Source organism: Rattus norvegicus, chromosome 10 (genome assembly GCF_036323735.1).
Source record: "Rattus norvegicus strain BN/NHsdMcwi chromosome 10, GRCr8, whole genome shotgun sequence".
Lineage (NCBI taxonomy): Eukaryota > Metazoa > Chordata > Mammalia > Rodentia > Muridae > Rattus > Rattus norvegicus.
The window spans coordinates 16,921,787-16,948,064 of NC_086028.1; the positions used below are offsets into that span (position 1 = coordinate 16,921,787).

At 39.9% G+C, this 26,278-nt stretch overlaps 1 protein-coding gene across 9 annotated transcripts in view; it reads right to left on the bottom strand.

Annotated features, from left to right (window-relative positions):
* Positions 1–26,278, bottom strand: part of Crebrf (CREB3 regulatory factor) — a 63,844-nt gene that overhangs the window by 18,180 nt on the left and 19,386 nt on the right. For 6 of the 9 annotated variants that reach the window (XM_039085888.2, XM_017597237.3, XM_039085884.2 and 3 more), the window contains 6 exons: positions 22,404–22,598; positions 20,194–20,319; positions 16,520–17,609; positions 4,329–4,523; positions 2,446–2,635; positions 39–112 (listed from right to left, as the gene is read on the bottom strand). In XM_039085888.2, the coding sequence (XP_038941816.1) occupies positions 39–112; positions 2,446–2,635; positions 4,329–4,523; positions 16,520–17,609; positions 20,194–20,319; positions 22,404–22,412 (1,684 nt within the window). In that variant the 5' untranslated portion in view covers positions 22,413–22,598. Of the gene's footprint in view, positions 1–38; positions 113–2,445; positions 2,636–4,328; positions 4,524–16,519; positions 17,610–20,193; positions 20,320–22,403; positions 22,599–24,272; positions 24,361–26,278 lie in introns of all 9 variants that reach the window. The other 3 variants (XM_063268953.1, XM_063268955.1, XM_039085887.2) reach the window with 2 other exon arrangements.

Sequence of the window (26,278 nt, forward strand, 5' to 3'; positions counted from 1 at the left end):
CAAACCAAAGAGAAAGCAAAGCTGAGACTGAGGTTTACCATATTCAGTGTTGAGGCCCCAGAGCTTCACTTTATTGGCTTCATACTGGGCTTTCTTCTTCAGCCTACAAGCTCTGTGAAAGGAAGAACTATTATTAGTTCACTTTTTCCTTTTAAGACTTCAGAATGTATTTCCTTAAATAAGAATAAAAATTTTTTAAAAAATTAGTATCTTTCTTTTTATCACTATCAGATAGTTTTCTCTTTGAAATTTTCTTTTTCTTGTGTCCATGTTAGAGAATGAACGTATACGTGAGTGTGTGGTATGTGTTAGAGAACAAGAGAGTGAAGAGAGCGAGTGTGGGTGAATGAGTGTATGTGTATGTATCTGTGTGTTCAGACTTTAGAAGGTGGCTCTCCCCTCTACTGTGGATCTGGGAACTGAACTGCTCACGAGGCTCTGCTGGCAAGTGCTTTCATCTGCTGAAGCCATCTCGCCCGCACCTTTTCTTTTCAAGATGCAGTTTTACTTACTTTGTGTGCCAGTGTGAGTATAATGCTGTATGTTTGCAGGTGTCTGCAGAGGCCAGAAGAGGTCATTGGATCCTCATGGAGCTGGAGTTACAGGCAGTTGTAAGCACTATGTGTGTGCTGGGAACAAAACTTGGGTCCCCTGAAAGAGCGAGTGTACTTAACCTGAGCCATTTCTCAAGCCCCCAAATGCTTATAATAGTTAAACAGCAACAGACAAGGCCCCAGCCGTTGTAGAGGATGTTAAGCAGGCAGAGCTCTGTTTGTCCTGATGGGTTAAAATAGTTCTCTGGGCTACTGTGGAAGACAGTTTGTTTTGTCTTTGTTTTTAATTTTTTGAGACAAGGTTTCTCTGTTGTAGCCCTGGCTGTCCTGGAACTCACTCTATAGACCAGGCTGGCCTCGAACTCAGAGAGATCCACCTGCCTTTGCCTCTGGAATTCTAAGATTAAATATGTGCCCCACCACTGCCCAGATGACCAGTAGGTTTATTTGCAAAGATAAACCATATTGGCCTGGGAATTTATTAAAAAAATGTAACTCATACCTACACAAACATCTCTAAGTCAAAGTTTATAGTAGATTTATTCAAATATGCCAAAAACTGGGAAGATCTCAAAGGCATTCATATGATAAGCAGATAAACTGCAAACCATTCCTATAAAGACTGTCTATATGGGGCTGGAGAGATGGCTCAGTGGTTAAGAGCACTGACTGCAGGGTTGGGGATTTAGCTCAGTGGTAGAGCACTTGCCTAGCAAGCGCAAGGCCCTGGGTTCGGTCCCAGCTCCGAAAAAAAGAAAAGAAAAAAAAGAAAAAAGAAAAAAGAAAAAAGAGCACTGATTGCTCTTCCAGAGGTTCTGAGTTCAAGTCCCAGCAACCACATGGTAGCTCACAACCATCTGTAATGAGATCTGATGCCCTCTTCTGGTGTGTCTGAAGACAGCTACAGTCTATATATTAAAAAAAAAAAGACTGTATATATAAGTAATAAAAGAAACTAGTTGTCCATGTGACGACATGGGCAGATCTCAAAGGCATCCCATTAAGTTAAAGACAGACAGATTCAGGCTACTAAAGTACATTCCATCCATGTGACATTCTGGAACAGATCACTAGGAGAGACACTGTTAATTTATAAAAAGATCTTGGGGTCTTGAAAGATGGTCCTGCAGTTTAGAGTAGTGAGTGGCTGCTCTTCAAGAGGTCCTTGGGTTCAATGCCCAGCACGCACACAGTGTTTCACAATCATCTGTGGACCTAACACCTTTTCTAGCTTCTGTGGGCACCAGGCTTGCAAAGGCTATATGGACATACATACATACATGCATGCATGCAGGCAAAACACCCATACACATAAAATAAAATAAATCGATGGTTGTGAAAGGATGGTAGTGAAAGGGTTGTTTTATAATCTTCCTCCTTTTTAGTTTTGTTTTCCAGACAGGGTTTCTTAGTCCTGGAACTAGTTCTAGATTAGCCAACTAGACCAGGTTGGCTTTGACCTCAGAGTTCTGCCTACCTCTTCCTCTCTAGTGCTATAATTAAAGGCGTGTGCCATTACCACCAGGCTTTGTAAGTTTTTAAGGTGATGAGTATGTTAATATATTTTGACCATGTTAGCAGTTATTTAACTAAGTACATGTCTCAAATTCATAATAGCATACTTAAATTTTGTTAACTATATAGTCAAATTGACTTACCAAAAAAGCAAACGTAAGTTTTAAAACTTTCCAGTGTGTTTGCCTTACCCCCAAAACTTTTTCTTAAAAGCATAAATGCCTCTTTTACTTTAAAACAATAATTAACAACAAAAAAACTCACTACAGTCGTTATTTAACAAGTAATTTCTGAAGGTCACTTCTTCTATAATATCTCAAGGTCTAATCTTACCTCCTAGAGACCATTCACATGGGTGAACATTATTAGAATTTACCTGGAAGCCAGCTTATTTTTTTCTTTCCTTGACCTTGGCCTCGCTGTTAAGGGAAGCTCACTAACTGGAGTCAGGTCACTGATCACCTTATTCAGTTTCCGTAGTTCATTACCAATCTGGAGTAGTTTTTTAGGATTTGGAGTCAGGTCTTCCACATCAGTTCTCCGTGACTTCTTAACTGCGTATTTCCCTACAAGTCATTTGAAAGGAGTGTAAGTTACATCATCTCAGTGAACAAGACATGCCATTTCTGGGGTTGGGGATTTAGCTCAGTGGTAGAGCGCTTGCCTAGCAAGCGCAAGGCCCTGGGTTCGGTCCCCAGTTCCGGGGGGGTGGGGGGGGGAAGACATGCCATTTCTATAGCCACCAGCAGCCATCACTTTTCATTTTAGAGCTCCTGGTACATTTCAGGAGGCACAGAATGTCCTAACTTAGAAGGACTAGCCCTCTCTCTCCATCTAGCCCTGTGGCTAGAGACAGGAAATATCCTAGGGCTATATAGCTCAGTAAGCAGCAGAACATTAGCTAGCACACCCAAAGCCCTGGAACCAGTCTCTAGCAACAAAACAGGCTGACCCCCTGCTGTCAACACCTCCTCACTGCTGCTCCCCTCGTGGTCATATTCCCAGTGCTACAGAGTCCTAACTCTTTGCATACTAGGACTAAGAATCTTACATCTCAGCTTGGAACACAAGTTCAATTGCACACAAAAATCCAGGAGAGTTTGCCTAAACCAAGTTGTGAGTCTGGGAGTAAATAAAATAAGACAAAAGCTCTTCTTCAGCTTCCTTACTCACTCTCGTCTCTCCTCCACCATTCCTAAGTGCCCCAACTCAATAACCACAAGGCCTCAAGCCTACTAAGTAAGCACTGACCGCTGCACCACGCACACCAGTGCATTCCTCTCAAGTAGTACAGTACACCCAATGACTTTCCTAAGATTTATCCTGAGCTACATGGAATTATTTAATGGAACTTATTTTCTTCATTTATGATTTTTTAAAAAGCCTGACTATAAAAATTCACTGAGAGAGAATAGAGTAATAGACCTGGGACTAGGTAGACAAGGCTATAGAGTAACAAACATGCTGGGAGCTAGTTCTCATCTTCTAAAATGCTCAGCAAGTGAAGTCTGTGGCATGACTGTGCTTTCTTTACTGAGCTCATTCATACCTTCTCTCTGCCTTTTTGGCAGACTAATTGATGTCAATGTGAAACAATAAAAGACATTCTACTCAATCATAGTTTTCTGGATCCACAACTCTAGATTTGATCTCTCTAAACCATAAGCTTCTCCTGATTCCTATAAACTCCTCTCTACTCTTTTTCCACAAACATGTTTCTTTTTTCCCCTGTTCTTCTCTCCACAGCCATTTAATCTCCCCATTAAATGAGGTCTGAGGTGGGTGAAACTGGAAGAAACTGATGAGAAAAGTCTTCTCCTTTCTCCTCCGTGTGTTGCTTGTTTTTTTGACAGGTCAAGAACCAATAATCTCTTGGCCATTTCTTCAAGGAAGTGGAGGAAGAAGGGACCAGAAAAGATGGTTCTCCACATCGATGGAAGCTATGTGTAAGAGGAAGCAGTTGTGACAGAAAAACTCTTTGATGCCCTCTCAAGCTGCCTACGAATGGCTGAAAACCCAAGCACACAAAGCGTTTTGCTTCCTTATCTCCGTTTACAGTGAGTGACAGAAGATAGGTGTGGTGGCATATACCTTATAGTCCCAGAATCTAGGAGAATGAGGCAGAGCATTCAAAGTTCAAGGCTAAACTGGGCTACACAGAGACTTGGAGGCCAGTCTAGGCTATACACTCAAAATAAAAACTATCTCCACCCACTAAAAAAGACAGAAGGGACTAAATATTTTTTCAGACCCTCTTACCATGATGTAAGCCATTTTTCTGGTACATATTACTTGGCAAGGTGTCTCGATTCCACTCAGATGGCCTCAGAATCCTCTCTTGCTGTGATGGCGTCAACTGCTCACTATACTCCCAGAAGTACCTTCTTTTCCCTCTCTTCCGAGAAGATATGGAAGTCATCTCCTTCAAGTCCTCTACAGAGTCGTTTTCATAGCCTTAAAAAACATGAACCCACAACTGTCAATAAGTCTCTTAGAATAAAAAAAAAAAATCCTTCTATTTGTAACTTAAGATATTTCTTTCATCTGAAGCATCAACATCATGTCAAAAACAATAAATCAAGTTTATAAAGTCCAGTATGTAGATATCAAACTCATAATATCCAGAAATTAATAAACATTTCATATCATAGCTATCTTGCATGGGCTTCTTTTCAGTTTTTGGAAATTAGTATAGGATATTGTAGTATCTTCACATGATTAAGAACACAACTAAATACTACATAGGAATTAACATGCCATTATGATAAGGAATAAGAAATGATGTCAGGCACCATGTAGAAACTTAACATCACTGATGTCTAGCTTTTTACAAATCAAGAATGCCGAAGGTTTATAAATTTGTTCTGACGGTGCAAAGCTGGAAGAGATGCCATTGCTGTGATACACTGAGAAGTACTCACCCATGTGTGTGTGTGATTTGAAGGCGTAACTATGAAGGAACGTGAAGGGACTTTCTGTATCTTGATTGTGACGGTTATTACACAAGTGACTACATTCACTTGTCAGAACTCACACACCCAAAGTACTCATACAACGGTGCGTGACGAGCAGAGTCAAGTTTTGCTCAATACACAGGATTTAAAAACAGAAGTCTGGATCGTAACTCAGTAGTTGGGGACACTTAGTTGGAATATGTGAGGTTTGTACTCCAAGGGAAGAAAAAGATAAATTCACAGATTGGTGTCTGAGCGATGGTGCAGACGAGTTTTGTACTTCATTCCTAACATTTACAGTACATGCTGTATAGCTCGACAATATAGAGAAATGTGAAGTTAAGTTTCTTCCTCTTCTGGCCTTCCAAGAGAGTGCACAGAGAGATAGTAAGGTACATGCGGATGTGTGTGTTGAATGTATTTCACTTCACCCCTGACAAAATCATCGTAGACTACCTTTCATCAATAACAATGTGGAATGCAGTGTGACAATGAACCCTAGGTTTTCTTAAAAAAAAAAAAAAAAAAAAAGGCGCTGCCTGGGTGAGGGAGATAGTGAGATGGTTCTGCAGGTGAAGACACCTGCTGCCGGATTCAACAACCTGAGGACCCAGATAGTGGGCAGGGACAACTGACTCCTACAAGTCATCCTCTGACCTCCATCTATGTACTGTGGCACCTACACATACACAATAAACAAACAAACAGCGATAGATAAATGAAATAAAGATATTTTAAACTGGTATGGTATATATATTTTATTTTAGATAAAGGATTTTACCTTTTCTAGTTATTAACATATCTTTGGAAAAGAGAAAAGGGTCACATTATGGCACCAGCTGAGGCGTTTTTAATTGGCACTTGTTCCACAGTAACTAAGCAAAAAATACTGGCTTACAGAGATTACCCAACCCCAAACAGACAGATGGATAACCAAAAGAAATCGTGTCTCCCTACAAGCACCCATAACCAGTATTTTATAATTTAGTTCTACCCCAGTCCAAAGCATAGGGACAGATTTTATTCCATTTCCACCCCCTTTCCCTCCATATTTCAACATGTTCCCTTAGTCAGCATCTACCTTTGCTAGTCTGCAGGTGGCAAGACACGTTCATTCACTCAACGCAATTCAATTCATTTGATGTTTCTAAGAAGTGACTGCCTCTGCTGCGCAGACTGACATAATGAGAGGAGCCTGGCATGAATAGCAGAGCTGAGCTGGGTCAGCTCTTACAATTCAAAGAGTCCAGCTCTGAGTCCACATCTCACTCCCTTACCTAACTGGTTGATCGGTCTAAACGTCTTGCTCACTTTATGCTGAATTCAGAGTCACAGCAACGCTTATTTCTTCATCCTACCCAAATCATGTATTAGATTTACTTATGTGTTCAATCTTTTCTCAAGGAACACTTAGGAGCTGCCAGCTTTCTGACCCAACCTTTTCTGCTAACATGTCCCATAAATTTATTACCACCCCACTCCCAACACTTTTCAATAAAGGCCATGGTGACCACGTAAAATATAGAAAAATGGCATACTTACTCACTGATCTAACATCCAAGGCCATTCATTCTCCTCTTTTCTGTAACAGAAGTCTAACCACCACCACCACCCAAAATGAATCTGTGGCCAAGTTAAGTTTTATAAAACCATGATCCTGCATCCCTGGCTGGCAAAGCCACAGAGCACATAAACATATTAATAGACTCTGAAAGAGCCTGGTACAGTGGTACACATAGTTAATCCCAGTACTCAGGAGGTAGGAACACACAGGTCTCTGTGAGTTTGAGGCTAGCCTGGTCTATCTACATAGTGAGTTCCAGGACCCAGGGTTACAGAGAGACCTTGTCTCAAAAAAATAAAAGTAAACTAAAAGCAAGACTTTGAGAATATCTGGGGAAGCTACTTCATGGTAGAGCAAGCTATGGCATACCATGTGGAAGGGCAAAGGTTCAATCACCACCACTGCAATGGTAGAGAGGAATGAATAAACAATCCCCAAAACAAATTCGACTCTAAATTCTATTAAGGATTCCATTAATCTCCATGTAATTAATACCTAATATGCACAATGCCTAACATAAAAGATACTAAAACATATTCTGATAAATGATTTCTTGATTCCCTTCTCTACCTCACTTCTTTTTTTGTTTGATATACTGCCATAATTATCTAACTCACTTGCTGACATGATTAAATTAAGATAGGAGTGTGGTATCCACTTTATCCTGGTACTTGGGAAATAGAGGTGAGAGGATCAGGAGTTCAAAGTCAACTGTATGTATATACCAAGTCTAGGCCAGCCTGAACTACAGTAGATCTCATGTCTTAAAAAACAAAACAAACAAACAACAAAAAGCCCAACAACAACAAACAATGACAACAAAAAGGAAGTTAAGAATGCCGTATTTACAAATGGCAAGCCACTCATCTATGGTCTGAACAGACTACAGGTAAAGTCAACTGTGAAAAATGCTCAGTGAGAATTACAAAATAAGCTCTCACTTTTAAGGAAGTGAGTTCTTGTTCTTGAACCTTGCAATTTTACAACTCAAAACAGTTGTCGCTGGTCTACAGAATAGGCTCTATTAGCCCTTGGCAGGCAGTTCAAAAGAGAGACCGAAACTCTATTTTGCACCTCTCCTGGAACTTTGCAAGCTCACCAACTACACAGCCATTTGCCAAGAAACAGAATCTCAGGAGCTGGTCATCACAAAAGGGCCTTTGTAAACCAATCACCCAACCCCAGACTCATGCTCTGACTGGAGTATAACTAGCCTTACTTTATTGATTAAAAAAAATTGTCTTCCTACTTCTCACCCACAATTTCTTTTTGCACCCCTCAAGTTGGTTTAAATCTTTCTTTCAAGAAAAGAAATAATTTGCACCAGAAAAAATTTTAAAGCCCAATTAAGTTCTACAAAATTGTGTTAATTTTATGGTTCAAGTATGTCATTCACTAACATCTAGAGGACTGCACATGCAATCCTAATCAAAAGATTCACTTCAAGTCAACTGAAAATGAATGGATTTAAGTGGCATATTCATCCAGACATTAGGCAGCATTATCACTTGGATCCAGACAGAGCACCAGATTTCACTAAATTCTTACTAATACATAAAGCCACTGCCTAGCTGCTCAAGAAGAGCAGTCTCCAAGCAAGGCTTATGCTATGGAAGATAAGGAAAGATGATGTGATCAGACAGACTAAAAGATGTGTAGTCTCTGTATAAATCAAAATTCTGAGAAAATGGAAATGGTGCCAGGAGGACTCAAGAGTTCTTGAGTTCACCTATGTGATCTCAAAACACTAAAAATGCAAATCCAATATGGTGGACATACCAATGTGGTCTGTTAGAGAAGAATCTCTGGGGAATACCTGGGAAAAGCTAGATGCCAGCCATTTGAAGATGTGCATAGTAGCTGCACATCCGTAATCTAGTAGCAAGGAAAACAGAAATGTATAAAGTAAAGGAGGACCTTTCTTATCTGCCAGCTACAGTAGAAGTGGTGTCAAGACACAGTCTTTCATAAAGACCCTCATGGGACAGGTCATCACACTCTTGCTAAACCCTCAGACACTTTGGAAACCATAAAGGCCACAATCCAAGATAAGGAAGAATTTTTCCTGACCAGCAAATGTTGATCTACATCACTACAAGAGTGATGTGCTTTGTCTGACACAACATTCAAAGAAGTACACCTCCACCTTTTGTTGAGACCTTGTGGTAGTGCTAAGGAAAGGAAGATTACTAAAAAGGTTAAGCCGACTCTACTGAAATTAAAAAAATTTTTTTTAAAAACCACACTCTTCTAAAACACAGGAAAAGCATTACTGGGCTGTGTGCTGAAACCTGCCAAGCAGACTGACTAAAGTCTGCATCAGAACCACTCAGTATTCAACAACCTGGCTGGAAACAGAGTTGGCAAAGAAACAGAAAAGACGAACGCTCCAAGCTGCCTTGAAATACTGAAGAACCATCCCAAAGACAGACCAGTGACCTGTGACCCTAACTGTGAAGGGTAATTCGGAGTTTAACAGACATCTGGGCGAGCAAGAAGGACCACAGAGAGTTGAGGTTGCATGCAGCAATCAGGAGAGACTGTACTCAGACACTACACCCTATCAAGCTCTTCCCCTTATATTTAATACCCAGTGCCAATTTAACCGAGTCAGTCTGTTCTGTGCTTCTTTCACCCTTACTCTCTGGTCCTTTCTTTTCTCCTAAGCTTATATTCTGCCTTTTCACATTCCATTTTATAGGTTATCCCAAAAATGACTGGCCAGCCTGATTTGTAGTTTCCTTATCTCATCCTACTAGGTCCTGGGACTCTTTTAAATTATCTTGATGTATTTCTTTCCATCTTTCTTTTCATTCTCCTTTAGGCAGAATGCCTCACTGTGTCCCTATTTCACCTTCTCAAGAGAAGGTACGTACTTTTCCTTCCTTTATTTTTTCTGTATCAACCCAATACTAATCACTCACTTTTTTCCCTACTTCTACTCATTTTGACAGTAACTGACATCTTAGTCTATCATGCAATCAGTGTTCCTTTATTTCCTAAAATAATTAGAGCTTAGGGGATGATTGTTAATTAACTATGACTGTAAATTCATAGTAGGCCTATATTTTGCTAGTGATTTTTTTCTGTAGACAATATTTTAGAGTCCTGGGGACTTCACTTCAAGCACCAATATAGCACCTCAATCCTATTACGTCTTAGTCTCTCTTAAATGTTTTAAACATGTCTACTAGAAGAGTAAGAGTGACTTAGAAAAAAGTCAATCAACAATCTAATCCCAGATGCATAAATCCTTATCCAAAAATATAAAAACAATGAACAAAAAGGCAACATGACCCCTCTCAAAATTTACCAATCTGACAGTAATATCCTCCGATGACAATGAATGAGATGAAATTCCAGACAATTATATTTAAAGAAACAAAAGGACATAAATTCCTGAATGAATTCCAAGAGAATATAAACAGCTAAACAAACAAACAAACAAACAAAAAAGTAGCACTAGACGTAAGTGCTGGCTAGTTTTTAAATGATAAAAACAGACTAGAGATTTGTGATCACCTAACCAGTTCTACAGAAGACACTTGAAGGAATGCTCTGAGCTAGAGAGAAAGATACATCCCATGAAGGGATCTGTCTATCTTATAAGGACACATACGTTTTCTCTCATTTTGATTCCCTAGATTTTGCAGAGAGATCAAATCATCTCTAACATGGAAGTACAAGTGACATCAACCAGAGGGAAAAGACGACACACAGGAAGGGGAAGCACAGGGAGGAGGGCGAGCAGGAGCAGCGCAGCGCTTCTCACCCTTCCTAATGTTCTGATGATTTAGTACAGCTCCTCATGTTGTGCTGACCTCAAACCACAAAATTATTTTGTTGCTATTTCATAACTGTAATTTATCTACCTTTATCAATCACAATGTAAATATCTGATATTTAATACCACCAATTGGGAATGGGTTTACTAGGGTATGAAGGGAATGTACTCAGTATATATTTGTGTGTGTGTGTGTGTGTGTGTGTGTGTGTGTGTGAGAGAGAGAGAGAGAGAGAGAGAGAGAGAGAGAGAGAGAGGGAGAGAGAGAGAGAATGAATATGAATATCAAAGAACTAAAGACAAAGACTGGAAGTGTACCAACAGTGGTAGAATACTTTCCTAGCATATGCAAGCCCCAAGATTTGATGCCAGCACATCAAAATTACATGCTGACAGTCAGAAGCCAAATTAAATAAGCCCTTACCTATTAACACTTAAAGAATTACAAAGTATAGCTAAGTGTGATAGGGAAATGCCTCTCACCCAGTACTTGGGTTACTTGGGTGGGTGAGGCAGAAGGACACAAGTTCAATGCCAGCCTAAGGTACACAGCATTATTTTAGGCAGAAAAGACAATGAAGTGAAAGTGGATGGGAAGGCAGTCCGTGACACTGTGGGTGCTAAACTTGGAGCAGACTTTTGCAACAAGTTATCACTAAAGACAGAGAAAAACTGTGTATGCTGATAAAATGGGTTAATTCATCAAGAAGATATAATTTGTAAATATACACACATCAAAAATATAAAGCAAATAATAGCATTATGGACAAAAAATGCTTAATTTAGTAGTGAGGAACTTAAATACTACCCGTCTTTGATAATGGATGGATCAAAAAAGAATAAAGACACAGCAGACTTGAACAACATTAAAGACAAGATGGACACACACAGAACCTTCCATCCCATAGCAATGAACTTCAGAATCTAGAGAATAAACAGCATTCTCCAGGACAGACTGTTAAAATTACAAAACTAAATTAGTCTCACAAACTTATGAAGGATGAAACCATATCATTTTTAAAATTTCTGATAAACACGCATATTGATACGATGAAAAACAAAAATGGTTTAAGAATTTTATTGCCAGACATGGTGGTTCTTGTCTGTAATTCAATTGGCTGTGGGAAGAGTGCCATGAATTTAAGAAAAAAATCTGTGCTACACAGCAAGTGCCAGGTCAGCTAGGACAATACAGTAAGACTTTCAGAAAGAGAAAGCAAGAAAGGGAGGGAGGGACAGACAGGAACTAAGAACAAAGAGCAACATACTACAGAACAAAGGCCAACTGAAGTTTTTCCCTTTAATTCCTGTCTTAGTCAGGGTTTCTATTCCTTGCCAAACATCACAGCCAAGAAGCAAGTTGGGGGGGGGGGGGGAAGGGTTTATTCAGCTTACACTTCCACACTGCTGTTCATGACCCAAGGAAGTCAGGACTGGAACTCACACAGGGTAGGAAGCAGGAGCTGATGCAGAGGCCATATAAAGATGCCACTTACTGGCTTGCTTCCCCTGGCTTGCTCAGCTGGTTTTCTTATAGAACCCAAGACCACCAACCCAGGGACAGCACCACCCAAGATTGGCCCTCCCACCCTTGATCACTAATTGAGAAAATGCCTTATACCTGGATCTCATGGAGGCATTTCCACAGCTGAGGCGCCTTTCTCTGTAATAACTCTAGCTTGCGTCAAGTTGACAACACAAAACCAGCCAGTACAATTCCTTTTACACAGTGTAGAGATTGTACATTTAACACACTAAAGTTGTGTGCTTTAGGAAGAGTTTAAAAAGTAACCTTAAGTTTAATGCGAAGGAAAACAGCAGAGAGGTGGAGTAGATAGAACAGAGAAGAAAAAGAGGGAGAAGAAAAGAGCAAGGAGTGAAGAAGTAGGAAGGAGATGAGGCAGAGTGGAGAAGGCCATAGATCTACCCTAAATAACAAAGGTAATAGAAAAATCATGGGGGAAGCTTCTTGATTTTGATCTGGTAGATGAAAGAAAGTCTTAGGAGTAAGACTCCATAACACAGGTGATGCAAGTAGAAACAGTGGAATGGGGTTTTGTCAAACTAAAAAGCTTGTGAACAAAACCAATCAAAATAGTGAAGAGACAACCCATAAAACAGAAGAAATATATACGAACAGTATATACAACATTAAGTTAATATCCAAAACACACACACACACACACACACACACACACACACACACACACACACACACCAGAAGATAACCTTACAATGATAGTAAAGATCCTAAATAGGCATTTCTCAAAAGATATCCAAATGACCAAGTATATGAAAACATTCTCAATACCACTAGTCATCAATAAAATACAAATAAATATCAGAGAGACACTGTATCACATAGGTCATAATGAACTTGGACAGACACTGTTGTCAAAGAAATGGGGAAGAGAGAACTCTTTTCATTGTCAGTGAAAATGTAAACTGGTATGGTTTTTATGGAAAGCAGTACATGAAGTTCCTCAAAAAACTGAAAATAGGTAGTATGGCAGCATGAACCTACAATCCCAGTATTCAGGAGCCTGTGCTGCGAGAGAACTCCAAGTTAGAGACCAGCCTAGGTTACATATTCCATGCCAGTATAAAGGAGAGAGGTAGACCCTAGCTCAAAAAGGGCAGGCCAGACGCTGGGGATGTATCTCACTGATACAGGACCTGTCTAGCACATGGAAAGAACAGGGTTTGCCCAGTACGGAAAAACAATACAGAAACCAATGGCCATAGATACAGCTCAGTGGAAGCCCAGCACAGAATACACAGAAGCCCTGAGTTTGAGCACAAGCATCTAAACTAAATAAAAATAAAAACATCAAATGATCCAGCAATGAAAAGTGGACTGAGGAAATGGCTCTGCTCTTTCAGAAGACCTGAGTTTGATACTCTGTATCCATGTCAGGCCACTCACAACTGCCTGCAACTCCAACTTCAGGAATCTGACACCTCTGGCCTCTGAAAGCATCTACACTCAGGTGAGCATACCAACCCACACACACACACACACACACACACACACACACACACACGCACATAATTTTTTTAAAAATAAGATTTATTTTATGTGTAAGAGTATTATGCCTGCATGTGTACATATACACATGTGTGCCTGCTGTTCAAGGTAGTCAGAGGAGGGCATTGGACCCCATGAACTGAAGTAACAAATGGTTGAAAGTCATGGTTTGGGTGCTGGGAATTAAATTCGGGTCCTCTGTAAGAGTAACAGAAGTGCTCCTAACCACTGAACCATCTCTCCAGCCTCTCACAAATAATAGTTTAAAATAATAAAAATAAATCTTTTTTTTGGTTTGTTTTAAAAGGCCAGATGCATACCTTTAATCAGAAGATATTCAGAAGACAGAAGCATACAAATCTTATGAGGTGGAGCCCAGGTTGATCTATACAGCAAGTTCAGGACAGCCAAGGCTATATAATAAGACTATGTCTCCAAAAATATTAATAAAAAATAGAAAGTATTCTCTTGAAAGCTACCTGTACTCCTACATTTACCACAATACTTTTAACATCCAAGCAAATATACAGATACAAAAATGGAAGTACATACAATATAACTCATCCTTTAAGACTTATATTTATGACAAGTTGAATTTACTTGTTATGCCAACCTAAACAAAACAGGCACAGAAAGACAGACTGCAAAGTCTCCACATGTGAGACTAAAATCAAACACATAGAAGTAGAAAACATGGTTGTCAGGAACTGAAGACATGTGGACATGTGAGGTGTTCATCAAAGAGCAAATTGCTGTTCTGCAGGGTAAGTTTGCCTTGGTGGCACTGAGATTTATTGATCCTAGGATCCATCTGCTTTAAAGCGCTACTGGAGAAGGCACTTCCTTCCTCACATTCCATTCCCCTTAGTTCTCTATGCTCTCCATGCTAACACACCTGTACTGGCTGGTTTTGTGTGTCAACTTGACACAAGCTGAAGTCATCACAGAGAAAGGAGCCTCAGTTGAGGAAACGCCTCCATGAGACCCAGCTGTAAGGCATTTTCTCAACTAGTGATCAAAGGGGAAGGACCCATTGTGGGTGGTGCCATCCCTAGGCTGGTAGTATTGGGTTCTGTAAGAGAGCAAGCTGAGCAAACCAGGGGAAGCAAGCCAGTAAGTAACATCCCTCCATGGCCTCTGCATCAGTTCCTGCTTCTTGACCTGCTTGAGTTCCAGTCCTGACTTCCTTTGGTGATGAACAGCAATGTGGAAGTGTACGCTGAATAAACCCTTTCTTCCCCAACTTGCTTCATTGTCATGATGTTTGTGCAGGAATAGAAACCTTGACTAAGACAACACCCCTTAGCACCCCACCCTAATTCTATACAAGACTCTACTGTTTAGATCTAATCTGCCAGTCTTCAAGAGTCACACCTGGGGGCTGGGGATTTAGCTCAGTGGTAGAGCGCTTACCTAGGAAGCGCAAGGCCCTGGGTTCGGTCCCCAGCTCCGAAAAAAAAGAACCAAAAAAAAAAAAAAAAAGAGTCACACCTGAACAACAGATGGAGCTACAGAAACTACCCCTACTATACCCAGCCAAATTTCCCTCTTACATCTCAATGTGGATTTTATCAATGTACTATGAGAAAAATGGTCCTCACAAAGAGAAAAGACAATTCTATCTAGTTTATCCAGGACTCTAGAGTAAACCAAAGAAAAAAAGGTATAAGCCCTTTTCCTCCAAGTTAAACTTGAAGTCCTTTTTACTTACTTTAAAAATACCCAAACCAAACAATCTGTGGTATCAAATGTATAAATCTAAGTATTTGAATTAAAAAATTACCAAAAAATGAGAAAATCTCTGATGAAAAATGCTTTGAAAGGGTGTGGCTCAGAGGTAGTAGGCTTACCTAGCGTATGTGAGGCTGCTGCTTTAACCCAACACTGAATCGGCCGCAGCCACCTGAATGCTCTCACACACACATACACATACACAGACACATAGACACCCACACATATAATACACATACGGGCACACAGACACAATGCTGCACACTGACATAGTCACTGTCCACAGTTTCAGAAAAATGTCAACAGAGTGCCTGGAATGCCAGAAATCACCATTTTAAACAAAAGGACTCTGATAACTTCACTAAGTTTAATTTTTAATTGGGTTTATGCAGAATTATTAGTATCAAGATTAATTTTGAAGCAAGTAACTTTTGCTTAAAATTTAAAACCTTCACTTCTTTGTTTAACTGTGTGCCGCTTGGCCACAATGTTTTTATGAATGTTTATAAGCCAACAGTGGCTCTAGCCCAAACAGGTAAATGCTGAAGTGAGTCAGCTCCCCACAGATGTTTCTTTTTCTCTTTTGTTTATATGTACTGTACACTAAATGAAGCATCCTCCCTCATGCTCTTCAAACTGCAGCATGAACTTTCTTATCTTATAGTTGGTTTTGGCTTTTTTCCTATTTGTTGCTTTTTAGACACAAGGTATCACTATATAGTCCTGACTGCTCTGGCACCAACTCTGAAGACCAGGCTGACCTCAAACTTATGGTGATCCTTCTACCTCTGCCTTCAAGTGTTGGGATTATAAGCATGTAACGTATCCAGCACAATATGTATTTTCTTAATACAGTAGACACAAAGGAAACGCTGGTCTTCGAACTGCTCACTGAGTAGGCTTTTGTTATGAACATGAGTGACCCGAGTGGACACCACTTGATGCTATTCCATATACACCTATCTTAGTCACAACACATGCAAATCAGGGAAACCTATTTTTTTTTTCTTTTCTTCTTTTCGGAGCTGGGGACCGAACCCAGGGCCTTGCACTTGCTAGGCAAGCGCTCTACCACTGAGCTAAATCCCCAACCCCAGGGAAACCTATTTTAAACAAACATACTCTTGGAGTCTTTATTTAAGTGCTCAAAGGGGCACCAAAGTAGATCATTTATCAAAAAAAAAAAAAAAAAAAGAAAAAGAAAAAAGAATAAGCCCTCAAAGAATCAAGATACAAACTATGAAAAAAAGCTACTTTTGATCCAAATTAAGACATTAAGTTATTTATTTATTTAATCCCCAAACTAAAATATAGCAATTATCCAAACAAAAGCTTCCTATTTCCAACAGTGAGTAGAAAGGTTAATTTAGTAGGCTCCAAGAGTTATACCTGGTTCAGAGAATGTGTCGCTGATATCATCATCTCTGTCATCCTCATAATCCTCTTCCTCTTCTTCCTCCTCTTCATTTTCAGAAAGCTCATGCTCACTGCCAAACCCTTCATCATGGTCCTCATCATCAATATCATCTTCATCATCCTCATCATCTTCAGGACTGTATTTGGTTGGCTGTTCTCTCATGTTGTCAGAGACAAAAAGAGAATAATTGTGCTCTTCTTTTTTCTGGGACGAATCTGAAACAGAAGTGCTGGCAGAAAGGCTGCCACTCTCTGCTGTGGCAACCAACCCAGGACCATGCTGGGGCAGAGGACTAAGTAATAGTTCCTGGGTTTCTCTGAAAGGCAAAGCAGGAGTGCCATGACCCTGGTGAGGCTCCACCCCCCTCTTCTCCTGCCTCTTTACCACAGCGCCACAGTAGCAGGTGTTCTCCTTTGCCGCATCTATGTGCACCTGGCTCAGCAAGGGCCGGCCCTGTTGCACAGGGTTGATCTTGACTTTTGCTTTTTTTACATAGTCTTTACATTCGACATGAAAATTCACTTTTTCATTATGATACATGTTGGTCTTCACCATGATCTGTGTGCTTGAAGTAGGTTTGCTTGCTTTTTGGACACAGTCTGACGATGGGACCTCAGCCTGAAGTATCTTTGAAGAGCACACAGGGGCAGCTGCTCTACTTGTGATCTTTTTACTAGGAAAAGAAGAGGGGGGCAAGGGGTTTTGTTTGACACTGAAGAGTGAATCAGGATAATAAAGGGAATCAGAAACAGACTGAGAGTCCTCACTATTGAGCTGGGCCAAGGTTGGAGTTTTACTGATGACCTCTTCATCTTGGTAAGGGCTAGAAAAGTCATCAAGACCCAGGTAATCCACTTCTTTTGTCCCCCAGATGTCACAGCTGGTTAGTTTGGTATACTTAGTTAAGTCTTCACAGTATGTATCCCACTGTTCCCAGTTTGAAGTCAAAGCATCCTCATTGTCCAGGACATCTGTGAAAGTCTCCAGATTTTCAATGTCTTTGCAGTCTTCCAAAGAAAGGAAGTTGTCTCTAGGATTCTGTTGATAATTCATCTCTCTATCCTAAGGAAGGTTTAAAACGGGAAGTCACATACCATGCTTTAGGAAGAAATTAGTCACCTCCACCCATACCTAAAAATGCCAAAATAGTCTACTTCTTGTCTGTTTTAAGATAAAGGCTATTGACATGATACCTTCCTTTTATATCTATATACCTTTATTTCATTGGGCAAGAAAAAGTGGGAAAATACTTTCTTTGAGAGGATAAAATATAGGTCCAAACATCAAAGCCTCTTTTGATCTCAGAGGCATTCTTTAGACATGAACTTCAAGAATCAGATATTGAAGACTACCTTCATCACAGAATTCTTCCACTTAAGGAGGACATTAAATATGGAGACAAAGAACCCAGAGAGGTTGTAAATTGTAAATTGTTACAACTTGGATAAGACCTAAGTAATAATTCTTGGCATGGTAAGTCAAATATTTTTGACACATTGCAAAAATGTGATTTTATAATGTAAAAGGCCTGGAGTGGTGGCATACACCTTTAATCCACTCAGAAGACAGAAGCAAGATCATCTCTGTGAGTCTGAGGCCAGCCTGGTCTACACAGCAAGTTACAGGCCAGCCAGAGTTTCATGATAAAACCCTATCTCAAAAAATCAAAAAATAAATACATAAAATGTAGTCATATTCTATAGCCATGGGAAATGAAGTTGAGCCCTAATGCACTATCACAAAAGGTTATCCATCACATGTTGTTTTGTTTAGAAAAAGCAAACTCCAGATGAAGAGAAGACTCAGTGGGTAAAGGCTTAATGACAAGCCTAACCACCTCAGTCCAATCCCCTGGGACCCATATGATGCAAGGACAGAACAGGTCTCAGTTACCCTCTGACCTAAACATATACACTGTGACATGTATACATGTAGACATACAGACTAAATAAATGTGTGTGGGTGGGTGGGGAGGTGATCATCCATCCAAAGTAAAAGGCATATTCAAATGTTTATATATTCATTTGTATCTGCTAGCAGTAGTTACCTTTTGGGGAAAATCTGAAGAATGAAGGATCAGAAAAAAAATGGGTTTTCAGTTTTCCAATTTACTTTGTTCCCATAGATTTTTAGTTTGTGTATGTGTCTGTGTGTGAGCAGCTTCAGTTTCATAATTTATATGCCATACTCTATGCTTTTTTTTTTTTTTTTTGGTTCTTTTTTTCGGAGCTGGGGACTGAACCCAGGGCCTTGCGCTTCCTAGGTAAGCGCTCTACCACTGAGCTAAATCCCCAGCCCCATACTCTATGCTTTTATCAGGTATAGAATTCAATGATGTTTAATGAACTCAACTTTGCAAATTTTCAGCATTTCTGTGTTGTTTAAATAACATGTAATTAAAATTCTATTGGGCTACAAAAATGGCTTAGCAGATAAGAGCACTTACTGACTTTCTAAAGGACCTAAGCTAGGTTCCCAGCACTGTTGTCTGGAAGCTCAAAACCACCTTTAACTTCCAGCTCCAGGGATATCTGTTACCTCTGGCCTCCTTGGGCACCTTCACTCAAGCACACAGTTAAAATATAAGTCCCCCAACCCAGACCCTTGGGCCCAAACACTCATGAGGCAGAAATAGGCAGGTACCTGTGAGGTTTCAGGCCGGTTCTAGTCTATTTAGCAAGTTCCAGGCCAGCCAACGCTACAAGTGAGATCCTGCCTTAAAACAACAACAACAACAACAACAAAAAGTAGTGGGGTTTCAGAGATGGCTGAAGTTAAGAGCAACTGATGCTCTTACAGAGGTCCTTGGTTCCATTCCTAGCACCCACTTGGTGGCCCACAATTATCTAGTTCCACAGGATCATATATGCTTTTAGCCTCTGTGGGCACTACATACATGTAGTGCACAGACACAAACAGGTAAACTATCTCTGGGTTGGAGAGATGGCTCAGTGGTTAAGAGCACTGACTGCTTTTGCAAAGGTCCTGAGTTCAAATCCCAGCAATCACATGGTGACTCACACCATCTGTAATGGGATCTGATGCCCTCTTCTGGTGTGTCTGAAGACAGTGACAGTGTATGTACTTATATTAAATAAATAAATAAATAAATAAATAAATAAATAAATCTATCTTTGAAAAAAACTATCCCTGCACACAAAATAGTTGTTTTTTACCCTGGGAACTCTGTATCTACCTCGGAAACAAGTCACTACCCTATGATACTGCTTATAGTTGCTAATTTGTCTTACCATCTCTACCATACATCTTGTGCAAGTATCATCCCGTAATTCGTGAGCTAACAAGTCCTTTAGCGGTTTACTGTATCACACACAGCTTACTTTCTTCAGGAACAACTGGACAGATAATCTCTTCACATACTACGTTCATCAATTTGGGTATCTTTCTAAAATTACCAGACTTAGTCACAAGAATCAAACCTGGACCTAGTCACATCTCTTTTCTTAAAACCAGATCTGTGTGGTCCCCACAATACTCCTTCCTCAACCTCTTGGGTAATGGTTTTACCTGTGTGAGGTTCCACATCATGGAAAATCTTTTCTCTTTCAGACATTTATAAATAAAAACTCTATTTATTTGATTCAAATCAATTAACACTAAAACCCCCAAAAAAAATGTTGCTTACCAGCTCATACATGAAATCTGGATCAGAACTGTTGGCTAAGAGATCTGTGCTCATCAGAGTCTGTTCTGAAAAGGTGTGGCTTCGAAAGGCATCCCCAAAAGGCGGATCCATTCCGCTTACGCTGGGCTACAACAAAACCATTTTCACATTTCATTCACAGATAGCTTCAAGCCCAACTTACTGCACATAAGCCCATCCTTACCCCAATATATAACTTATTTCAAGAAATAACCCTGTCTCTTTTGTGTAGCACACCAAGAGCTTTCCTATCCTAGTACTGAACATAGACCTCTATGGGGAAAGAGCTAAGATGTATATAAAAATCAGAACAGATGAAAAGATCAGAACAGTAAATCTTAACAACAACTTCTAAGAATCCGAGTTTGGTCACTAGAGTCAGCATACAACACTGCGCTCTTTAGTTTTAAGCTATAAAAACATTTCTTAAAATCCTTCTCTAACAAGACTCTGTTCTAATTCCCCTAAAGAAAAGAATGCCCTCCTGTTTTCAAGGGCTGCAGCAATAGTAAGTCAGACCTATATTCCTGAGTCCAATGTCTTACTTCCCCAAACAAAGAAATCCTGGGTATCTTTTTATAAGTTTTGTGGGAGGGGAGTGTGGAAGTCAGAACAACTTGCTGAAGTCAATTTTCTCTTTCCATCATGAGGGTCTGAGAGACTGAATTCAAGCCAGTCACACTCTGTGGTAAGGGCCTTTCTTTACCCACTGAGCCATCTTGCCAGCCCAATTTAGATATTTTCAGTCTAGCCAACAGGAACAACACAATAGCCTCCTAAGTCCTTAGGGCGTGGCTAGAAATATAGCTCTCCTGTTTTCCTCTCTCTTTCTACATTTCATCACCTATCCAAACCACTTCAGCTGCACACCCTGGCTCAAATAAAAGAGAAGCCACACTCTGAAATCTAACTGCAAAAACTAAAAACAGTCTTCTTACTCTGCCACACGTTACAAGAGTTCTATAAGCATTAGCTGCCTGCCCACATACTTTCTACTTACATGCCTCCCTGTTTCCTACCCTGACCTGTCTTCTCTGTTCTCCTAGGTACTCCCACAGCAGGGGTGCTCTGCTTTGTCTGATTTTTGCCAGACTCTCCAAAACTTTGAGGGCTTTCTTTTTACAAAAAATGTAGCTTTAAGCAAATAAGTTTTAGAGACCTAATTCAAGTACTCAGTAGACAGCCGACCACACTTCAGAGATGTATGGCTCTTTGGACACAAAGGTTGGGATGGGAGTGACTTCTGGTCCTTTAAGTGTCAGTTACCAAGTATTCCTTGTTAGCCTCTGCCGCAAAGTCACCAAGCCATCCTGTTTTTTGATTCCTGTGCTCAAGGAATTGATTATTGTGTACAGTCCCACTTGGGAGTCTCTATATGCTCACTGTTTCTAGATTTCTTCCCAGTACTCGAACTAGGGGGTGGGGGATTAGTGTGAAAATTAACCAAGAAAAGAAATAGGAGAGAGCTTTCCTAGCACTGAACATAGACCTCTATGATAAGAAAATAGGGACAAATAAGCTTCTGGTTTTTATTTCAGTGATTGTCTCAAACTCAAAGAGACCAATTAAAAGGAGTTTCCTCAGCCTGATGTGGTTGGTCCCCTGTATGCCTATGATTACAGCATTTTCAGGGCCAGGGCAGAAGATGGTAAAATTGAAGCCAGCTTCACCTACACAGCAAGACCAGGTCAAGAGAAAGGAAGAGCTAAACACACACACACACACACACACACACACACACACACACACACTCCACAGGGGATGAGGATAAGAAGATGAATATACCACTCTTGTATTTACAGAACATACAGTGTGTGTGCCTCTATATGTGAGATACAACTACCACTTATCAACTGTTGTAAATGGGAAAGTTGGGAAGCAAAATATCAGAATACTAAAAATGAGATTTGGGTGGCAATTTAATTTCCGAGTAATTCATTCAGTCCTCCTAAGACCAGCAGGTTTAGCAACTAGCCTACTTACTTACCATGCTGCTTGTGTCAAGCTCATTGAAATTTTCAAGGCTAGAGCAAATAAAGAAACCAAAGAGCACATACTCACATCTAGGTGAGGGCAGAAATAAGGTGTCTCGGAAGCTAGTGTGTCAAGCTGTTGAAGGCTTCCAGCAGCAGCACCTTTCTTTTCTATCACCACAGAGAATCACATTGCACACTACTCCACATGTGATTTACCTGAGGCATTTCCAAGCCCAGATTCTGTGAGTCCAATTCCAAACTTCTTCTTTTTCTTGTTTGTAAATTCCTTTCCAGCTTTACTTTTAATTCCAAGATCAAAGATGATTTTCACAATAAACAGCAGATTTCCCCAGAATACCTTCAGTTCAACTGCTTGGGTCACCACTTTTTTAAAAAAATAAATGTGCGGTTCTGTCAAATAACAGAGAGTAACTTCACTGAGCTCCATTGAAAACAAGTTGACCTTTCAAATGAACATTAATAAAAAACTGTGCTTTAAATGAGTCTTATAGTTGAATTGTCAAGAATTTCATCATGCAGTAATATCTACTATTTTGAAATATAGCCTTTAACATTATTTCTGAAATAAACTTTGTCAATAAACAACAGCAACCACCTGTAATGGATGTAGGGCAGCACTCTGGGGATGAGACAGGAAGATCACAGGCTACCCTGAGCTACAAAGCAAGTTTTAGGCCAGCCCAGGCTATTCAGAAAGACTCTCCAACAAATAAACAAATAAATTAGTAACAGGCTTTTTAAAAAAATTAATATATCCTCATCCTTTCTGTGATTTGAAAGGTATAGTAATTCTAAAGTCAAGTTTTCATTCCCTTTATCATTGTTGTGAAGAAATAAATCTTAACATTTTACTGTATAATCACTGACTGTAAAAGTGATCTACAGTTTATATATCTTATAACTATACAACTGTCATGAATAAACAGAAAGAGAAATTAACATATCCTCTACATTAAACATTAACATCTGTAAATACATCAACATTATCCTTTAATTTATATATATGTGAAAGCTGTCCTTCAAAAATTACTGTTTTAGGCTGCAAGGAGCTAGCTACATACTGTCCAGACCAGTTCCCTCATGAAGTATACTCTAAGCTATTGCTCCCAAAGAAAGAAAATGTATATGGTAAATGTAACAAGAACTACCTTGCAGAGTATTCCCAAAGGTTGGGTTAGGCTGACAGTAATCGCCTGACATGGGGTCTTAAAGAGGTGGAGGCTTTCTTTCCTTGCTTATGAAGACCTTAATGGAAAGAAACTGAAAAGCTACACCCACCTTCATCCTCTCCAAAAAGTGATTCTCAAGGTATGATCTTAAAACCAACAACATCAACCTGGATGCATTAGATTTACAGAATCCCAGGTCCTAATTTCTCCACCAGAACATACACTGGAGTGGTGGAGCTCATCAATGCAGTTTAATATGCTCTCCTGGACTCCATAGGGACTAAGAACCAGTATCCTGGTCTTGTTCATTCCAGACACAATATCACTTCTTTAAAAAGAAAACAAGGCATCACTTCTTAAGTTGAACTGCCTTCTGCAGTTCTCACATTCAGCAGATTAGAGGATAAGAGTGGTACACTGCTCTGATTTCAAAGATTGATTGCTTGAACAATTGAGAGTGGCGAAGGAACTCTAATTGTTCATTTAATTAGACTAATGAATTAATAGCCATTTGTATTTCCTGGATGTCTGCTGGCCCTTCCATAGCTGGCTCTCTCACTCCTACTTAACACTGTCCCAGCTGAGGAAAACAATGGAAGGATAGGCCCAGAAACAGAGTCAACAATGCCTTTCAGTTTAGTGCAACAGTCTAAGGCAGTGGTTCTCAAATGTAGGTCTTGATTCCTTTGCCCTCTGAAAGGTCTACCTCGAAGAATATTTATATTACAGTCCATAACAGTAGCAAAATTAATTTTAAAGTAGCATCAAAATAATTTTATGGCTAGGAGTCACCCCAACAAGAGGAACTGTATTAAAGGGTTGCATGCAGGGTTGCATGCAGCATTAGGAGGGTTGAGAACCACTGGTCCAAAAAGAGAAAAGATTATGCACACACCTGACAGATAAGCTTTTGCTCAGGTAACATCCTGATGAGGCCCTAGAGGTATGCAGCCTAGTCCTACTCTGATCTTCCCACCTGATTCCTATGGGAAGAAAGTCATGTCATCTTTTCCAGACCGATTATTTAGTTTCAAGAAGACAACTCCCTCATGCTACATCACTCAATCAAATGGACTAGTAAAATCCTGGTAGTCTACATTAACATCAGCTGAATTTGGGGTTGTTACTTTCTAAAACCTGAAACTTACCATTAGAAGCAGCAGGGTTTAAAAATGTAAGAAGAAGGGCTGGAGAGATGGCTCAGCGGTTAAGAGCACCCGACTGCTCTTCCAGAGGTCATGAGTTCAATTCCCAGCAACCACATGGTGGCTCACAGCCATCTGTAAAGAGATCTGATGCCCCCTTCTGGTGTATCTGGAGACAGCTACAGTGTACTTATATATAATAAATAAAATAAATCTTTAAAAAAAAAGTAAGAAGAAATAGAAACCTAATCAATACACACTTACTTGTGTCTACTAATGATGCTACACTAACAGCCTGGCCTATCAGAGCAGCCAGAAAAGGGGAACTCGGTCACAATTTTCACTTGCACATTACACAGCACTGAGTCAGCTCTAAAAGGAAAAAGAAAAAGAAAAAAGGGAAAAAGAAAGGAAAGGAAAAGGAAACACATAACTGGTGAGACACCATGTCTGTAATGCCAGGTACCCAGAAAACCTTCAGCAGAGAGGGGTGAATTCAACGCCAGTCTGGAAGCAGAATTCTACACACAGCAGAATTCTAGCTCAGAGGGAGGTAGGAAGAAAAGTCAATGAAAAACATAACATGAAAGTAGAAGGGGGAGGACTATTTAGAGGCAAGAATGGGGTAGAACAATGGGAAAAATGGATGAACAAAGTATAATTACTCATATGTACGAAGGTGTTGTGTAATGAGACCCATTACTTTGTAAGCTACCTTTAAGAACTAATTAAAGGACTGACCAGCTAGTTCAGAGGGCAAAAGCACTTGCTTCTCAAGCTTGAGTTCCATTCCCAGAATCCACATAAAAGTGGGAAATGACTACACAAAGTTGTGCTCCAACATCCACATGTACACTCTGGCATGCACACACACACACACACACACACACACACACACAAACACACACACACACACACACACAGCATGTACAACAATACATTTTTAAAAATTGAAAGGGACTAGTGCACAGCTTTCATACCAACTCTTAGGAGACAAGTCAGCAAATTTCTTTGAGTTCAAAGCCAATATGTCTACATAGTGAGTTTCAAGCCTGTCAAGACTACATAGCAAGAGACCTTGTCTTAAAATAATGTCTTACTACTTAGATCTGTGATGTGGGTTATTTTTCTTTAATTGTATAACACGAGTGGAAGGAAAAATAAAGATATCTATCCTATAGCATTTAGCATCACACAGCATCTCCCATAATGAGACACTGCTCCAAAAGTGTACCCTCTAATGACCAGCATTTAAAATAGGACATTAGTATCTGTTGAGCCTTGAAAGAGTCCAGGTACTCAAAAGATGGCAGAATAACACTCAGGGGAGTGTCTAACAACTTTATACTTCATAGGCCTCAAAAAATTCAAATGTTTGATATCAAAATACATCAAAAGCAAGGGTTTTAACTTCCCAAAAATGTGACTAAAAAATACTTGTTACAAGGTATAGTTACTCAACCAAAGGGCTATTATGGTTTAGGAAACACTGAACAAAAAAACCTACTGCCATCACGTAGGACTCCTCGGACTTTTAAGGAGCTGCTATGCACTGTAAATCTCAAGAGCAGAACACAGCACATGCCATTCTCTAAAACTGTTCATGAAACCTTCCTCCGGCCCCAAAGACTACTTTTTCCAGATAAAATACAAATAAGGAAGAAGTTCAAGTTTCCCAGTTACCCCTCCTTTTGCTCACAGCACAATGGCTTATCAATTCTCAAGACAGTTGTGTGTGTTTATCAGAGGAGACAAA